The 16,355-nt window shown below is 40.7% G+C and overlaps 1 protein-coding gene across 1 annotated transcript; it reads left to right on the top strand.

Annotated features, from left to right (window-relative positions):
• Positions 1 to 127: 127 nt before the first annotated feature.
• Positions 128 to 14,771, top strand: LOC133460471 (E3 ubiquitin-protein ligase znrf2-like). Its single transcript, XM_061741039.1, has 4 exons — positions 128 to 931; positions 5,517 to 5,612; positions 12,096 to 12,201; positions 13,864 to 14,771. Exons 1-4 carry the CDS (start codon positions 604 to 606, stop codon positions 13,919 to 13,921), a joined length of 588 nt encoding a protein of 195 aa, XP_061597023.1. The 5' UTR covers positions 128 to 603; the 3' UTR covers positions 13,922 to 14,771.
• Positions 14,772 to 16,355: the final 1,584 nt, after the last annotated feature.

The raw sequence follows: 16,355 nt of genomic DNA, 5'->3' as shown, positions 1-16,355 counted from the left end.
CCTAACTCCTCCATCAATGCTGTATTATAAAACAAAGACTAGTAATTTTAGAGCCCATGCTTTTACTTTGATAGGGAAGTCTATCTTCATCTTACTGAAGGGCATTTGACGAATTGCCCCGCCAGGGGAGGAGGGCAATCCCTGCTTTTATTTTTCTTTCCAGACGGCCGCAGTTAGGCATAAAAACAAAGTGGGATCAGAAGAGCTTTGAGGCCGACACTTGCGCTCATGCCCTCGTCTGCAGCGAAGCAACTGGAGGCGTAAAACTGAGGAGATTTTTTTTTTAATTCACTTTATCTTTCCATTGTTAAAAAAAAGGGAAGCGCTGTGCTAAGACAAGAAAAACAAAACAAAAAAAAGAAGAACCGGACAATTGTAAATAAAGTTAGACGAGTGAGCGAGTGCGCACTTTACGCACCTAGGGCGCACCATGAAACTGTGACATGTTGGCGCGTCTCGACGCAGTTTCTCTCCACGAGTCAGACCTTATTATTGTCCCTGCTGTTGTTGTGTCTTCAGGAAACGCAGCAAGCATGTGTCGTGGCTAGAAACTTTTGTAAAAACGCTCACAGAAATCCCCGAGAAGACTGAGCCTGACGCATCATGGGGGCCAAACAGAGCAGCCCTACTGTGTATGACGGCAGAACTCGAGCTTATTCCAGCTCTGACCTCCCGTCTGGAAACGCTGCTGCTGGAGTGGGGGAAAGGGTTGCGGGCTTTCGGTACACCAATGGACCCGATGGGCCCCGGATCCGATACACGGCTGGCGGGCCCACCAGCTCCGGGCTGAGTATCCCGACCGGTGGCAGGTCGGGGTCACAGAACCAGGACCTGGATGGTCCAGATGGAGAGGAGGGCCAGCTGCCCCCCGAGGGCCACAGACTGCTCATAGGGTCTCTGCCGGCCCACCTGTCCCCTCGCCTGCTGGGAGGTAAGACTGGAACACATGCAGGTCCTTCATGGTGCATGGGGCTAAAGCCTCAATTATGGGTCTGAACCATAAATCAGCCCTAAATGTTATTGCTACTTAATCAGAATCAGAATCAGAATACTTTTATTATCAGTGTACCTGGGCACTGTGAGATTAGAGGCAGCATCACCTCTACAGTGCAAGAGAAATAGCAGTAGTGCAAACAATAAGAAATATAAGTAATATAAAAAATATAAAAAAAGGTTAAGGTGCTTTTGAATCGTTTTTTTTTTGTTTTTGTTTTTTTTACAGATGACAGTATATACAGTATATACATATGTAGAATATTGTAGAATATTGCACTTGTTCTCTTTAATCTCTTGATTTCCTTATCACTTCTTATTTACTGTAACCCAGCAGTCCATTTTGATTAACCACGTTTAATTCTGTTTGTTCACAGTCATGAAGCCTGAATTATGATTCTGCGTTAAATCGACATCACCCTTTAGTCTCCCTTATCTCTCAGCAGCACTGTCTCTTTTTCTGCTGTCTCACGTGGCACAGCCATAATGTCATGTATCCTGGCTCATACTAATAATTCAGAATAAAATCATCTCTTGACAGTCTTCATAAACTCTTCCAGTTCAGTCAGAGTTGCTTAGTATTTTTTCTGTTTGCCATGTGATACCTGGCATATGTTGATAGCTACCTGATGACTAAAGCCCTTTGTTTGGCACTTCTGCACACTTATCATAGCCACAGGTGGCTCTGCTGTTGCACTAGTGCCCTTTGTCTTCCTTCTTCTGCTGCTGCCTCTCCTCTGTTTTGCAAAACGGGCCTGTTTTTCACTGTGGCTGAGAGGGAAGAGTGCGCTATGTAGGTCAACAGATAAGAGCTTCCTGCTGGTTACACATTGCTTGGCAGACGCGCAGACAGGCACACACACTCACACAAACTTCCTGAATCTGCAAGCCTTGCTGTTTGTTAACTGGTGAGCTTGTCTCCAAAATCAGACCATAACAAAAGAGGAATCGAGCAAGCGAAATAGGAGTGTCACAGCCCTCGAGCAAAACAACAACAACCAAAGAAGTGCAGCTTTCCTCTCCTTTAAATATGACCCACTGCCAGACTTTCATAAAAGGATCCAAAAGCAACTGCATTTTTACTTGCCTCCCCTTTTTCTATTTACTGCTGTAGTTAACAAGGAAATGTAATCACTGATAAACTCATCAGTAATCTTTTCTCATGAGAGTCATGTGACTGTGACTCTGTAAACCTCACAATATGTCTCACAATGTGAGACTTTAAAAAGACATAGCATGAGCATACACAGCTGGTGCATAGATGGCTGCCAGCTGCATATTTGATTTTTGTTTGTGCTTTTTTTGGCTGAGCTCTTACAATGTTTGACTGATCACCTTATGATCTCAGGTCAAATGGCTCTGGGCTTTAGGAAAACATGTTATGACTCCTTTTTTTTTCCATGTTTCTTTTCTTGAAATTCTAATGAAATGTGTCTACCTTGTTTTTGTCAAAAAAACAAAAGAAACAAAAAATAGATAAGCATACCGTCTTCCCAGCTCTTTTCGTAGCAGAGATTACATATTTCCTACAGCTTTGGCTACCATGTTCATGTAAGTTTTGACACAATTTGCAGTCAAACTGTTGAAGCACATTATACTATATACAAGAGCAGAGTATATACCCTGAGTACTGACAGTGGCACATGGCAAATACACAGAACCGATCATTTACAATGATTTGATAGATAATACTTTACTAGGACCTTTTATTCTCAATGACTTGCTTTTCTCTGAGTTGTGGTTCATCCACGTAGAGTTTGTATTGATCTGTTATTTAGTCACAATCTTGTGATTCGTGCATTGAGCTGAGGTTATTAGAGTACAGTACTGCATTGTATACTGCATCACATTGGCTGAATAAGTGTCGGGCTTTAATGTTGGGCCATTTCTCTTTATCTTAAGGTTTCAGAAGCTAAAATCAATGAACTTTGCTCATTTAGACTAGGGGTGCAATGATTCATCAACGTTGTCAACATAAATCCATCATAGAAATAGTCTCCACCAAATGTAATTATCCACCATTGTCTGCAAACAAATTTCAACAGGGTGAGGCATCATTCTTCTTTATATCTCTGCTAAAAAATGTATGTGCACAATAGCCTTCAGCCGCTATTATCACCACACGTGTTTTTAAACAGAGTGAGCAAAATTCATTAAAATATATATTTTTGAATCAGGAGACGATAATTCTTGTTATTTTTAAATTGGCACATAATTTAAACAAACTCATGCAAAATTTAAAAGCTGAGAGCTATATAAGAACCATTTAATAATTATGGGATTCATAATCTGAATAGTCGACTAATCGTTTCAATAGTCGATGACTAATCGACTATCAGAATAGTCGTTAGTTGCGGCTCAACTATAGACAAAGTTTTAATTCAATTCAATTTTATTTATATAATGTCTATAACAACAGAAGTTTCCTCTAGGTACTTTCCAGAGACCCAGAACATGACCCCCACGCAATTATTAAGGAAACAATGGCAGGTAAAAACTCCCCTAGTGGGACAAAAATCTTAAGCCAAACAAGTGGCAAGGAAAAACTCCCCTTTTAGGAGGTAGGAGACCTGGACCAGGACCTGGATCATAAGGGGGGGCCCTCCTGCTGGAGGACAGCTGGGCAGAGCAGGAAAAGAGAGAACAGACAGAGAGAATGAAGAACAGAGAAAGGAGAGACACAGTCACAATGACTAGCTAGTGCACTGCAGAGATAACTATATAAACAGATGTAGACAGCAGACACTGAGGTGGTCGGGGGTCTGCAGGTCAGGATGCAGCTCCTGAAGCTCTGGCCAGCAAACATGTACAAAAGAGAAGAGGGGGGGCAGACCATTAATAAACTACAATAACAATGGAGAGCAATGATGAATAGCTGAGTGTTGATCTGAAGAAAGGAAAAAGAAGAGGAGAGAATAAAGTGGTGATGGGCGTTGCTCAGTGGATCATGTCGGTGTCCCCCTGCAGCGTAGCTCTATAGCAGCATGTCTAGGATGAAGCTCTGTTTCAGACCAGCCTGACCTAGTCTTTTTATACAGCTGCAGCTAGGACTGCTGGCCCACTAGAGTTTACACTAACTATAGGCTTTAGTAAACAGAAAGGTTTTAAGTTTGGTTTTAAAGGTGGAGGTGGTGTCAGCCTTCTTAACCCAGATTGGAAGTTGGTTCCATAGTAATGGTTCCTGATAGCAGAAGACCGTCCTCCAAATCTACATTTGGATACTCTAGGAACTACGAGTAAACCTGCACTTTGACAACGGAGAGCTCTGTTAGTACCTTAGTATGTTCCTATCAGGTCTTGCAAATAAATAATCAAATAAATACAATTTTCCCTTCGTAATCCCTGCTGCATTTTGGATCATCTGGAGGATATTCAGAGAATTACTTGGATATCCTATTAATAACACATTACAGTAATCTACTTTTTTACTGTATATACTGTACAAAGTATTACTTTACTTTGTACAGTAATACAAACGCATTCATTAGTTTTTAAGCATCACTCTCATAAACCTGTCTTACAAACCTGAGATAAAATGTCTGGGTCAAGAGAGGGTTTTTCAAGTAATCCAGTGTTGCATTCATTCAGTGTACAGAACAAGATTTCTGCACTGTGGTGCGTTTAAAATGAATGGGAACTTGGAATTTTCAGTTTATGACTGAAGTCTGACAAAATGCCAACCAGAAGTTAGATAGTGAGAATAAACTTTAGACAAAGTATCAGGAGAACATTTCATGCCAATTTTCTATTTTTTTGTGGTTAAGTGGACTATATAAGTGTTGTGCATGATCTGGGTTTAATGCCAAAGAGAAAAGAGTTTTGAGAGAAGGAATAAAGAGATGTGATGTTCCTTAGTTTTATGGGTATAGTGTTCCAGGTATGAGCTGCTCGATAGGAAAAGACTGACTGCCCAAAGGCACCTTTTCTATGTGCAGTTTTACAATCCCCTCTGGTGGCAGCTCTGGGGGGGGGGGGGGGGGGGGGGGCATGAAGGATTTTATATACAAGTAAAATGTCTGCAAACTTAATCATATTACTCCAGTTTAAAAAACCATATTTAGTTAAAATATTACAATGATGATATAAATTTGACTTTTTATCCAATGTTTTCAAAGCCTGCTTACAGGGCTATATGTGCTAGATAAATGAGTTTAACCTTGACAGAAAAGGTAATATCAATTGAATCACTATAATATGTCCACACTAATATCTCCCTTTGGGTCGAGGATATTGGAGACCTTGTGTGTGTATCCAATTGTGAATCAGTGCTGTGATTCATGGATGAAGTGCATATCTTATATCTGCTTAGCTATGTGTTTGCATTGAACAACATTTTAAATGTGTACAGTATAATGTAAGTGGATGCGTATAAATTTGAGGAAATAAGAGTTGGGAAGTGCATATAGGTATTAGGTCATGTGGTAGACAGTCCCATGTCCTCTCTCGTGTATATATCTGTATCAATAAAAGACTAAGTGTTACATCAGGGTTCTCATGTTTTTGTTCTTGTGTTTTCCTCCTAGGGTTTCACTGTCCAGTTTGCTCCAAGTTTTTGGCTGTGGATGAAATGGAGAAGCACCTGCTCATGTGTTTCAGCAAAACGCGCCTCACCTACAACAGTAAGAATAAGGGGGTGAAAGTGCAAGAGGCAATGGGAGACTTTGATTGTCTTTGGTGTTATAAGTAATTTTTTGATGCAGCTAAACATTATGTTGTGAAATTATTGGTTAGAAGAAACAGGAAAAAAAAAAGTGAGACTGAACAGAAACAGAGGAAATGAAGCTATACACCAGGATATACACAAGAACAGCTGCAGGCATCACGGATGAGCAGTTGTACAGAATTATGACAAATCACGGTTCCTGTGTCTGCACGCACAGGCCAGTAGGCACTTTGCAAATGCTCCGTCCATACCACAATTTAGTTATGACTTGTTTGCAGCATGTGCACATCCGTCACTTGGGAATGGGAAAAGAAAATGTCTACATTTTGCCAGCAAACAGCTAAGGATTTTTGTCTTTTGTGGAACAGTGAGAAATTCATGCAGTACTCTTTTAATCAAGAATGATGCATGTGTGGATCTTCTTGTGCAGCTTCTCTTCAAAAGAGGGCATTCTCTATTCTATTCATAAAACTGAAGTTTCAGCTGCACAAGCTCCACAAGGATTCTTAGAGACTTTGTTAAATTCTAACGTTTACAGTAAGTCATGCAGATACACAGGGACTTTTTAAAGACACATTGAGCATGAACTGGCCCTTAGAGTCTGATTGTAAATTGTTGCTGACATGCACATAGACAACTTTACCACGACCCAAAAACTGAGGCGTACATGTTCCTATTACCATTTTCACACGGTACACTTCATTTCTGTTGGTCAGCATCTACAGAAAGAGGTTTGCTGTGCGTGCACAGAACAAATCAAGTCAGTGCTGTCGGGGCAGGTTGCTTGAGAGTAGTCCAGAGACTCACACACATACACACTTCTAGAAAGACATTTTCATAAACTGTTGAGCATTTTTCTTTTAAATCTAACAGTGCAGTATGTTTTCTGATGTAATTTGAGTACAGTTTAACATGTAAATTGTGCTTATCAGAACAAAATTGAATACCTTGTATATTCACAAGCCACAAAAAGTGCACCTGCACTAGAATGTGATGCACTACAACAGTCAAATCTCAAAATCTAACTCAAATGTACGATGCAGCTGCATATTTACGAGGCCAGCCGTTTGTGCATCCGTGAAGAGCTCCCACACACCTACATGTGCACACACAGGAAAAACAAACAGATCTTGTGTGTGGAAACAATAGAGAGAAAAAATCATGCTGTTGGGAGTCTATGAGCTAAAGATTTGCTACGTTTGAGGATTTAATAAAGTTAATACAAAGTATGGCCTCTCTTAATTCTTTATTTTCAAAAATAGTACCCCAACAACACAATAGCTATACATTGATGGGACATTATTTATTTATAAATGTGTTCAGTACCTTGTAGAACTAGGTTTTAGTAGCAAGTCTGATGTTATCAGTCTCACAATGGGGTGGAAGAATTTTGCAGCATCCCTTTTTACAACATTGCTTCAGTTTATAGAGTTTTTCAGGCTTTTGTCTATGCACGGGTCTGACAACTGGACTTTGACTGGGCCATTGCAACATCCATCCTTCTAACTTTCATTTACCCAAATTTGGGTCACTGGGCTAATAGCCTAAGCAGTGAGGCCAAGACCTCCCTCTCCCTGGCCACCTCCTCCAGCTCTTTCATGGAGCTGCTAAGGTGTCCTATGGTCCTATGCTACCCGAGAGATATAATCTCTCCAGGATGTCCTGGGACAGCCTCGGTGCTTCGTCCTGGTTGAACATGTCCAAAACACATCCCAAGGCATCCAGGGCCCAAACCAGTAATGATCCTTCCGCAGGTTCACCATTAAGGGAGAGTCCAGCCACCCTGTGGAGGAAACTCGTTTTAAGCTGTTTGTAAGGCCGTCCCAGAGTCCACACAGTCAGCCTCAGTCAGGAGGATGTGTTGGTGGGATTAAGAAGTTCCTCAAAGTATTAATTTCACCCTCCGGTTACATCCCCAGTAGGGGTATAGCATACTACCCCAACATGTATGCAGTGTTGGTGAAGTACTGCTTTCCCTGGTTGGAGCCACCTGAGGGTTTGCGAGAATCTTCTTGGAATCATGGCCTCTTCTAACGTCTCCTACCCAAGTTATTGCCTCAGCAGTCACTTGGCCTGTCAGTTGCCTTTTGGAGTTGGACTCCTTCAGCTTGATGGCCTCCCTCGCCTGGTGTGTCCACTAACAGGTGTAGTGATTATCACCATGGCAGGCCTCAACACCCTTGCACCCACACTACCATTGAGCTGCCTCAACAGTGGAGACCTTGAACAAGGCCTATTCAGACTCAGAGTCCCCAACCTCTCTCAAAACATGGCTCTGTTATAGGTGGGGGTTGAGGATGTTTTTGACAGGTTCTTCTGCCAGATGTTCCCAGCAAACCCTCACTATACATTTGGGTCTGCAAGGTCTGTCCAGGCATCTTTCTCTGCCATCTGATCCAACTCACTACCAGATGGTGATCAGTGCGATCTCAGCTCTCCTCTTTTCACTAAGTTTCCAGAAAATATGGCTGCAAATCCAATCCTTTAGGACAGGGGTTCTTAACCATTCTGATCTTGGGGCCCAATGTTTTCAGTACAGAGTGGCCCGGGGCCCATTAAATATTAACACTGTATAGCAGGGGTATTCAACTTTAAGAGGTCCATTTAGAGAAATTCTCCTATATATATATTCAAGTAGCCTCATAATTGTATCAACATCTGCATCTGACTGTTATATTAAAAAAGTACATATTTGCCAAATAACATGTTTAACTTGAATTACACATATTTTTTTTCTCTTAAAAATAAAATAGATTTTATTTTATTTTTCAAATGCTATCTTATTTTATTTCTCTACCAGCCGCTTGAATTTCCCCTTTTCTTTGTTAATTGTCTCAACACATTTTTATAATAAATGAATATAAACACATCTTAATAATTGAACCGTTTTGCAGTTTTTCTTTTTTCCCCTTAATCTTATGCCCCCACTTTCTGTTGTTCAGTGAGAAAACTGAGCTCTAATTTCTCCTGTCAGGACTTTAAATCTGGGCTGGATGGTGTCAGGTTCTCATGCACATGTGAAGGTGCTCATTGGTGAACCTGGAACGATATTTAGTTTTAATTATGTTCACTGTGGAGAAAGCTGCTTCACAGCTGTATCTGGACCCAAACATGTTTTACAGTAAGATGGTCCGCTTATTTTCTGTGACTTCAGGTCAGACTTGAGTGGATATGTTTGATGAAAAACTTCGTTTTTTTTCATGGGCGTTTCACTTTCGCACTTTGAACGCCACGGTCTCTGAACGTATGAGACACTGGTTTTGTCCCAGTGGGAAGACTGAACCAGGATGAATCTGTCCATTCCGGGTTGAACTTTCCACCTGTTACGCTTCTCATCTCTGTAAGAGTCAAGCTTACTTACTTACTAAGTAACTTACTAAGTTTTATTTACATTAATAAGTTGTCAGGACTGCGCGTGTCGGATTTCATCCGAGCCTGATCAGCTACGACGGGCAGAGCCAGCACCGCAGCTCTGGCCGCTGCAGCCGTGTCACTTTCCGATGCTTTTGCGAGCCCGAACAACAGTCCAGCCCACACATCTACATCTACAATCCTTCAGCAATAACAACGGAGCGGCACCGACCTCCCCGGCCGCGGGGACGCGTCAGGATAAATGATCACGCCGCGCTTGCTCGCTCTGGGCGCAGACCCAAGTAATCGATCCCTGATCCTGGCGGATCTAAACCTACTCTGTGCAAAATGAATGATTTTCTCTATAAATACACACCATTTCTCTTACTATTACACGTACAGCTAACTGAGTCTTCTTCTCCTCATTTGGTCGGGAGTTGCTATGCAGTCCCGCGGCCCCCGCGGCCCACACGTACAAAACTGATTTTTTTTCGCGGCCCACTAGATGGCGCTCGCGGCCCAAGTGTGGGCCGCGGCCCAAGTGTGGGCCGCGGCCCTATGGTTAAGAATCACTGCTTTAGGAGACTCCAAGAAAGCTAGATAGTCCAAACTACTGTTTGGTCCATAAACCCAAACAACAGTTAAAACCCACTCTCAGACCCCAAACTACGCTTTCGTCCACTGTGGAAAATCCCAATATACAGGCTGTGAGGGGGGAGGTTATTTAAGCCCACTCCAGCCTGACGTCTCTCACCATGTCCAGAGTGGTATAAGGTCCAGCTCAGAGTGCAAAACCATGTCAGGGTGAACACCGACTGACCCCAGCCAGGTCCCATGGGTAAAGGCCTTGGCACCAGGTGCCTGCCAAGGAGCCCCTCCCCCAGGCCTGGCCACATATACCCCTGGGGTGGGTGTTTTATGTGTGTGTGTGACTCCATGATAAAAATCAAGGAGTCATATATCCCTTTCCCGCAGCAGAGCAAGGGATATGGGACTCCTTGATTTTTATTGCCCATGTTTGCCTAGAATTGCTCTTGGTCTGGGTCGTCTACCACTATCAATTTGTCTTGGGAGACCCTACCAGGGGAAGCTAGCCCCAGCACCATAGCTCTTGGGATCATTCGAGCAACCCCCTTCACCAAGATAAGGTGGGAATTGAAGGAGGTTTTGCAGGTGTGCTAGGGATCGTTTTCCTGTTCTGTGAAACTTTTTTAGCTACACTTAAGCAGTTGGAGAAATTGTTTAATAGTTATCTGTGGAATACTTAAGCATATGGAGGAGTTCATAGTCAACTCAATGATTGTAATGTGCCTACTTTTGGGGAAAGTATGGGGTAGGGGGTAGCTGCCATATAAAAAGAAATGACAATAATGGCATATGCATACATATAGAGTAAAGGCAGCAGAGTGAGGGTAGGTGGCTTATAACAGACTGAACTATGAGTTTTATCAAAAGGGAAGTTTTGAGTCTAATTGTAAAAGTAGAGAAGGTGTTTACCTCCTCGACCAAAACCTGGAAGATGGCTCTGAATCCCATTCTGCTTCTGGAAATTCTAGGAGACATAAGTCTGCAGTTTGAGAGCAAAGTGCTCTGTTGAAATACTATGTAACTAGAAGCTCTTGAAGATAATGAGCTTGATCCTCAAGGGCTTTATATGAGAGAAGCATTTAAACTGTTGCGGATTCATCAGGGAGCCACTGAGGAGAAGTTAGAAATGTTCTGTCTCCTGCTGATTGTCATCAGGATTCCTTTCAGCAGCATTTTGGATCAGCTAGAGGGCTTTCAGGGGCTGTGAGGAATGGCGAAGTAAAATCTTTAAAGAAGCCAATGTATAGACGACTTTGTAAACATCACATTTTTGAGAATGTCAGGTAGGTGAAAGAAGGCATTGCGAAAAAACTCCTCGTGGTAATTGGGTCCAGTTATGACAGCCTCAGTCTTGTCTGAATTATGAAGGAAAGTAATGTCACCCAGAACTTTAACTCTAAGTTATTCTTGTAATGTAGTTGATTTCATCTGCTTTCCTGAGTGTCATCTCAGTTTAATTTTTTGCTGCATTGTGTAATAATATCAACCAGTGGAAGGATTATAGTGATAAATATTGGTCCAAACAGAACCTTGCAGAACTGCACATTTAACTGTGGAGTATGACTTAAAACTCATTACACTCACATGAATGCCTCAGAGAAAGCTTTTTGTGTTTGGAAGTGGTCACGCTTGCTGATAATCCAATATTCACCTGGATATGATTTATTTTGTACCAACACTTTTCATTCATTTTTGCAATTGCCCCTCGGGGATAAATAAAGTTTTTCCGAATCTGAATTCCTATGGAAAGAGTTAGTGTGTACTTAGTTTTTCCGACATTGCTTCTGCAATGTGGCTTAGTTTTGAAGCTAAGGAATGAAATGCTTTTTTTAACATAATTGTATATATGCAGGATTAGACTTCCCTTCATTTTCGGTGCTGTTGCAATTTTCTGCTTATGCACTCTGTCTCTCACACACACAACCACATACAGCTTCCTTGATCTATACACTCGCAGTGTGCATGTGTTGATGACCTTACCAATGCATGTCACATTCCACATACATTTTAAAGGGTTATTATCAAAAGCATGCAGTTGTTTGAAGCCTTTACACGGGATCCTTTATCCTTTACCTAAATCGTGCAAAATACTTATGGTGTTCAACTGAGTCCATCCTTCCACAAGTTCTCATTGGAAAAAAAAAAAAAACTATGGTTACATCTTGCCCTCTGATATAATCACAATGACTTGCTGTAGATTATTTTGCAAATAAATACACTAAGCATAATCGTCACCTGGTAACATGTTAGACTGATCCTATAGCCAGTTTGTGTTTAACCGCAGCATCCTATTTTGATATAAATAATGTGATTATTTAAAGACAATTTGCTTAACATACTAAAAGCTGTCCGCTCCATTCGGAGGCCACCACTTCCCAGTTCTGGTCAGGGCTCAGATGACGACAGGTACTTAAACAGATGGTTGTGTGGCTTTCGGTGAAATAAACATTTGGTTTGCAGGGCAGCTCTTTGCTCATTTTCTCTGTTTTCTCTTTCTTAGAGGACATCCTGTCCAGAGACTCTGGGGAATGTGCCATCTGTTTAGAGGACCTGGAGCAGGGAGACACCATTGCCAGACTGCCTTGCCTTTGTATCTACCATAAAGGGTAACCACACTCTCGAAGAGCAAAATTAAAGCTGGAGAGAGTTTGGAGTGTATACCAAATGTACCGGGTGAAAATACTTATGATTATTGATGATTTACAGAGTTTATATTCAGTACAAGAAATACAAAATTGTTTGAATTAGTACATTTACATTAACTGGATTGTTGGTTAAAGCTAATTTAGACCTTTCAGTTGGAGGACTGTATTTTTACTAGTCCACAAACACAGGAGGAATCATTTTATTAACTAAAATCTGTTCAGCTCTGCCACAGCCGATGGTAGTGTGCCTTCTTTATTTACTTTATTTATTATTTTGTACAACCAATTACAGTACATAATACAAAAACATTAGCACATACATTTTATATGTACTGTTCACTTAATTGTATGTGTATGTTCAAGTCTGTAAAAAAAACAGTAATACAATTTAAATGTTATATTAACTGCACTTTTCATGGTGTACACACAATAAAAAGTACTGTTCAGGATAAATGTAGCTGGCGTATAAACACACTACTACACCAACTACTTCACCTGCATAGCTGTTCCACCACCCGTAGAGCCAGCCAGCCCATCCAGGACTGATGGCACGGCCGAGATTTCACACACACACACACACACACAAACACACACACACACACGACTCATGTACAAACACGAACTGAAACCACATACTTCAACAACTTTTCTTCTTTTTTTAAAAAAACAGGAAAAAAACAAAAACACATCATTTCCGCTCTCCATCTGGTAAAAGCACGTGTCTCTTTGCGAGACTGGAAACTGACAGAGCAAATTTCATAAAACGTTTTGAGAAAGAAAAAGCTGTTCATTTTCATCACGTGTATTCGGATGATGTTTTGTGAAACGGGGCCTCGGGATAAGATCCATGGCACTGTGCCCTTCTAGTTTATTTGTGAGTCTAAATACAAACAAACCAAAACACGAATGTTACCACGCTTTGAGTCTTTATGCTCCGCTTGCTTCATTTGTATTATAAAGACATGAAAACGATGAATATCTACTTACAAACCTTGTGGGAAGCAAGTGAACAAGGATATTACCCAGACTGTAGAACTATTAATAGTTTTTCAGTTTTATTGCTAGACCTTTAATATATTTATTTTACTACAGTATTAAGATCAATTTAAATTCACAAATAGAAATGAAGGTTATGAAACCCTTGTACACATCTCACTCTGCTGATTCGTTTAGTCAAACAACTGTCACACGTTTTCACTCGTACTTGTTTACTTTAAAAGAGTCAAATATATGGATTATTAGTATAATCTGCACTTTCTAAAGATGACAGCTGAGTGTAACTTATGTCATCTTAGCTGTTAGCTTTTGAAAGACAACAAAAGCAGTATTTTGATATGTACCTTTTTTAGAGGTGCTGGTAAATTAATTGTATTATCTTTAGGCAGGTCATGTTTTCTGGCCCAGCAGTTGATCCAGCTCACTAGTGTTTCAGGGAGACTAGAGGCTTCTGGGAGAAAATAACTCCCTTTGGTGTGGACTTTGGGCTTAGTGACTTATGGGGAAAAAATGCCTTAATCAAAGGTTTCAGCCATTTTGCCAGAAATAAAATGTCATTTTGGTTCATACCTCTGCTACCTTTGACGTCAAGATGCTGAACATCTGTGTTTTCTTTTCCTGTTTCAGGTGCATTGATGAATGGTTTGGGGTGAATCGCTCGTGTCCGGAGCATCCGGCGGACTAGGAGCCGCCGATGTCCGGTTTCAGTCTGCAGAAAATCACCGAGGCTGGCTCTCTGCCCCGTCCTAATCCCAACACTGTCTGTTCCAGCTGAGCATCAGCTTTCCTCAGGGATTGTAAGACATTAAGATGCAAAGAAACACTCTGTATTGCCTCACGGAAAAGCAATGGACTTTGGATATGTCTCTCCACGGGGTGTGAATTTAGAAAAAAAAAAAAAACCCCAGGGGACTCCTTCTGCCTCCAGAATACATGTGAATGTTCCTTACACCACTTGTTGGCCTGAAATGGGTGGATGCAACCTGGAGTCTGATCCAAGCGGTTCTTGTGAAATGGGTGGGGTTCTGACAGCGGAGGACTCGTTTGACCCGGTCGGTGGACGGAGGTTTTGGCCAAGTGACTGCTGAGAGACTTGGTGAGGAGGCTGATGTTGTGCAATACAAAAAAGCAGCCAAACAGAATTCAAAAACAAAGTCTGTGTCAGCTTTAAGGGATAATTGCAGTGTTTAACGGTAGTCGGGGAATAGATCCTATTCCAGACCGGCTGTCTGTGTTGTGTGTGAAACAATCATGCGTCCTAAACCCAATAAGATAGTCAGACTGTGTGAATCACTTGGCCATTTAGTACCACGGTAATGTGATTGTGTAGTTTAGTGGTGAAATTAAATAAAGGTTAAGACATTATTTAATGATGATTCATGCTCTTTCTAAGGAGTGCCATAATGTGCTGCTAAGTCAACGACTGGAAAGTTTTCCTATAACCTTTGAACCTGATTCTTCGTCGTTCTTTTCAGTTTGTACTGTAATGAGTTGCACATCAATAAATGTTTTATCTTTTTGTGTTTTGTCCTGCATCCAAGCTGCTCCCTGCTTGTTTTGTACCTAGACGCTGTTTCAGCAGTTGTTGCTTTTCAGGGCATTTCATGTCTTTATTATGATTGTATAAGTTAGAGAATAAATATTTGCAGTTTATAAGGATGATGTATCGTTTTTAAGTGGTTTAACGTGCTCATACTAATAAGGGACTATTGGACCAATTTTTTATTTTGTTTTTGTCAAAGTGGATCTGCATGATGGAAGAATTTCAAGTAACTGAAGTTCAAGTAATAGTCATTTTTCAAATGAGGAGTCTTATGAAATTGAATCTTTATTTTCACTGTACATGAAGATCAAATGCTTGCACATAGTAGATGATGAAGTCCCAGACTTGTCCAGGGTGGACGCCGCCTCTCGCACAACACCTGTGATGCTTTTCACGATCCTGGACAGGATGAAGGTAGAAGATGAATCCCCCATTTAAATGTCATTACATCTAAAATACTTTTCTCTCAGTTGTGAAACAAGATTTTCTTTTTGGCTCACCAAAGAATTTTGGCAGCGTTCAAAAATATTCAACCATGGATAAAATCACATCAAAGACGGGTATTTTTTGCTCTCTCCCTATTTTCTTTTTGTGTTTCACTGTTTAAAAAGTAAAAGGTAAATAACAGTGGTCTGGGTTAAGAGGATTTTGATACAGGAGAGACGGTCTTTGAGTAGAGCTAAGTGGAAAAACATTAGATGCATTAGTGATCAAGACATACAAAGTGTTATTGAAGATCAAGTTTATTCTTTTATCATTTCAGAGGCTGCAAGACGGAGTAGACGGTCGGAAAGAATAAACAGGATAAAGCTGTCAAAGTTCAAAATAAAGCTTTTAAAATTAGAAATAACAGGGTTTGAATTTGTTTGTTTTTACAAAGAATTGCAAGTAAATTTCGGGAGTTTTTAAAATGTAAAGTTGGAGACGTGTTTGGAAAGGAGGCACACATTGAAAAGACTTGAAAAAGATTTTTAAAAATAAAGAGTGAATGTGATCAAAAGGGATTTAACTCCTTGAAGACTGAATATTTTTCATACATACATTTTAAGACCTCTCCACCACATTCAGAATCAAAACAATAATTAAAAAGATTTATATCATTTTAAAAAATACTAAAAATAGAAAGAAAAATACAATTACCCAATGTGTTCATAGAGATATATCAGGCATCAAGGGGTTGAAGTTCAGAAAACATTGATTCATTTGGGAAAGGAGAAATGAAGCAACAGCAGACAATATAGTGCTAACACAACCAGCCGTCCACATACTGGCTCAGGCTTTTAGAAAAACCAAATATCACCATCCGGCAAAGATCACACTGTAAATGATTAACCTTTTCAGCGAATCATCAAAACGTATTTTACTGGAACAACATAATAAAGTTTAGGAACAGTGGGGGAAGTTGGAAAGAAGCCGACTGTTTGAAAACCAGGAAAAGATGGCACAAATCCAGGAAGTTATGTCAGACCTGCTGAACATTTACCATCTGCAACAGAATGGAGGACATGATGAACAAAAGATCAAAGTGCACCATTGGTTTAAAGGATTTATGGCCAAATATCAGAGAGAGATTTGA

The sequence above is a fragment of the Cololabis saira genome, chromosome 15 (genome assembly GCF_033807715.1).
Source record: "Cololabis saira isolate AMF1-May2022 chromosome 15, fColSai1.1, whole genome shotgun sequence".
Taxonomy (NCBI): domain Eukaryota; kingdom Metazoa; phylum Chordata; class Actinopteri; order Beloniformes; family Belonidae; genus Cololabis; species Cololabis saira.
Note: the sequence above shows the minus strand (reverse complement) of the source record. Positions and strands in the feature narration are given on the sequence as shown.

Excerpts from the sequence above, each read along its gene's own strand:
- LOC133460471 (XM_061741039.1), top strand. The coding sequence starts at position 604 with ATGGGGGCCAAACAGAGCAGCCCTACTGTGTATGACGGCAGAACTCGA. Across the intron at positions 5,613-12,095 it reads AACGCGCCTCACCTACAACA|AGGACATCCTGTCCAGAGAC; the intron begins GTAAGAATAAGG and ends TCTCTTTCTTAG. Across the intron at positions 12,202-13,863 it reads CTTTGTATCTACCATAAAGG|GTGCATTGATGAATGGTTTG; the intron begins GTAACCACACTC and ends TTCCTGTTTCAG.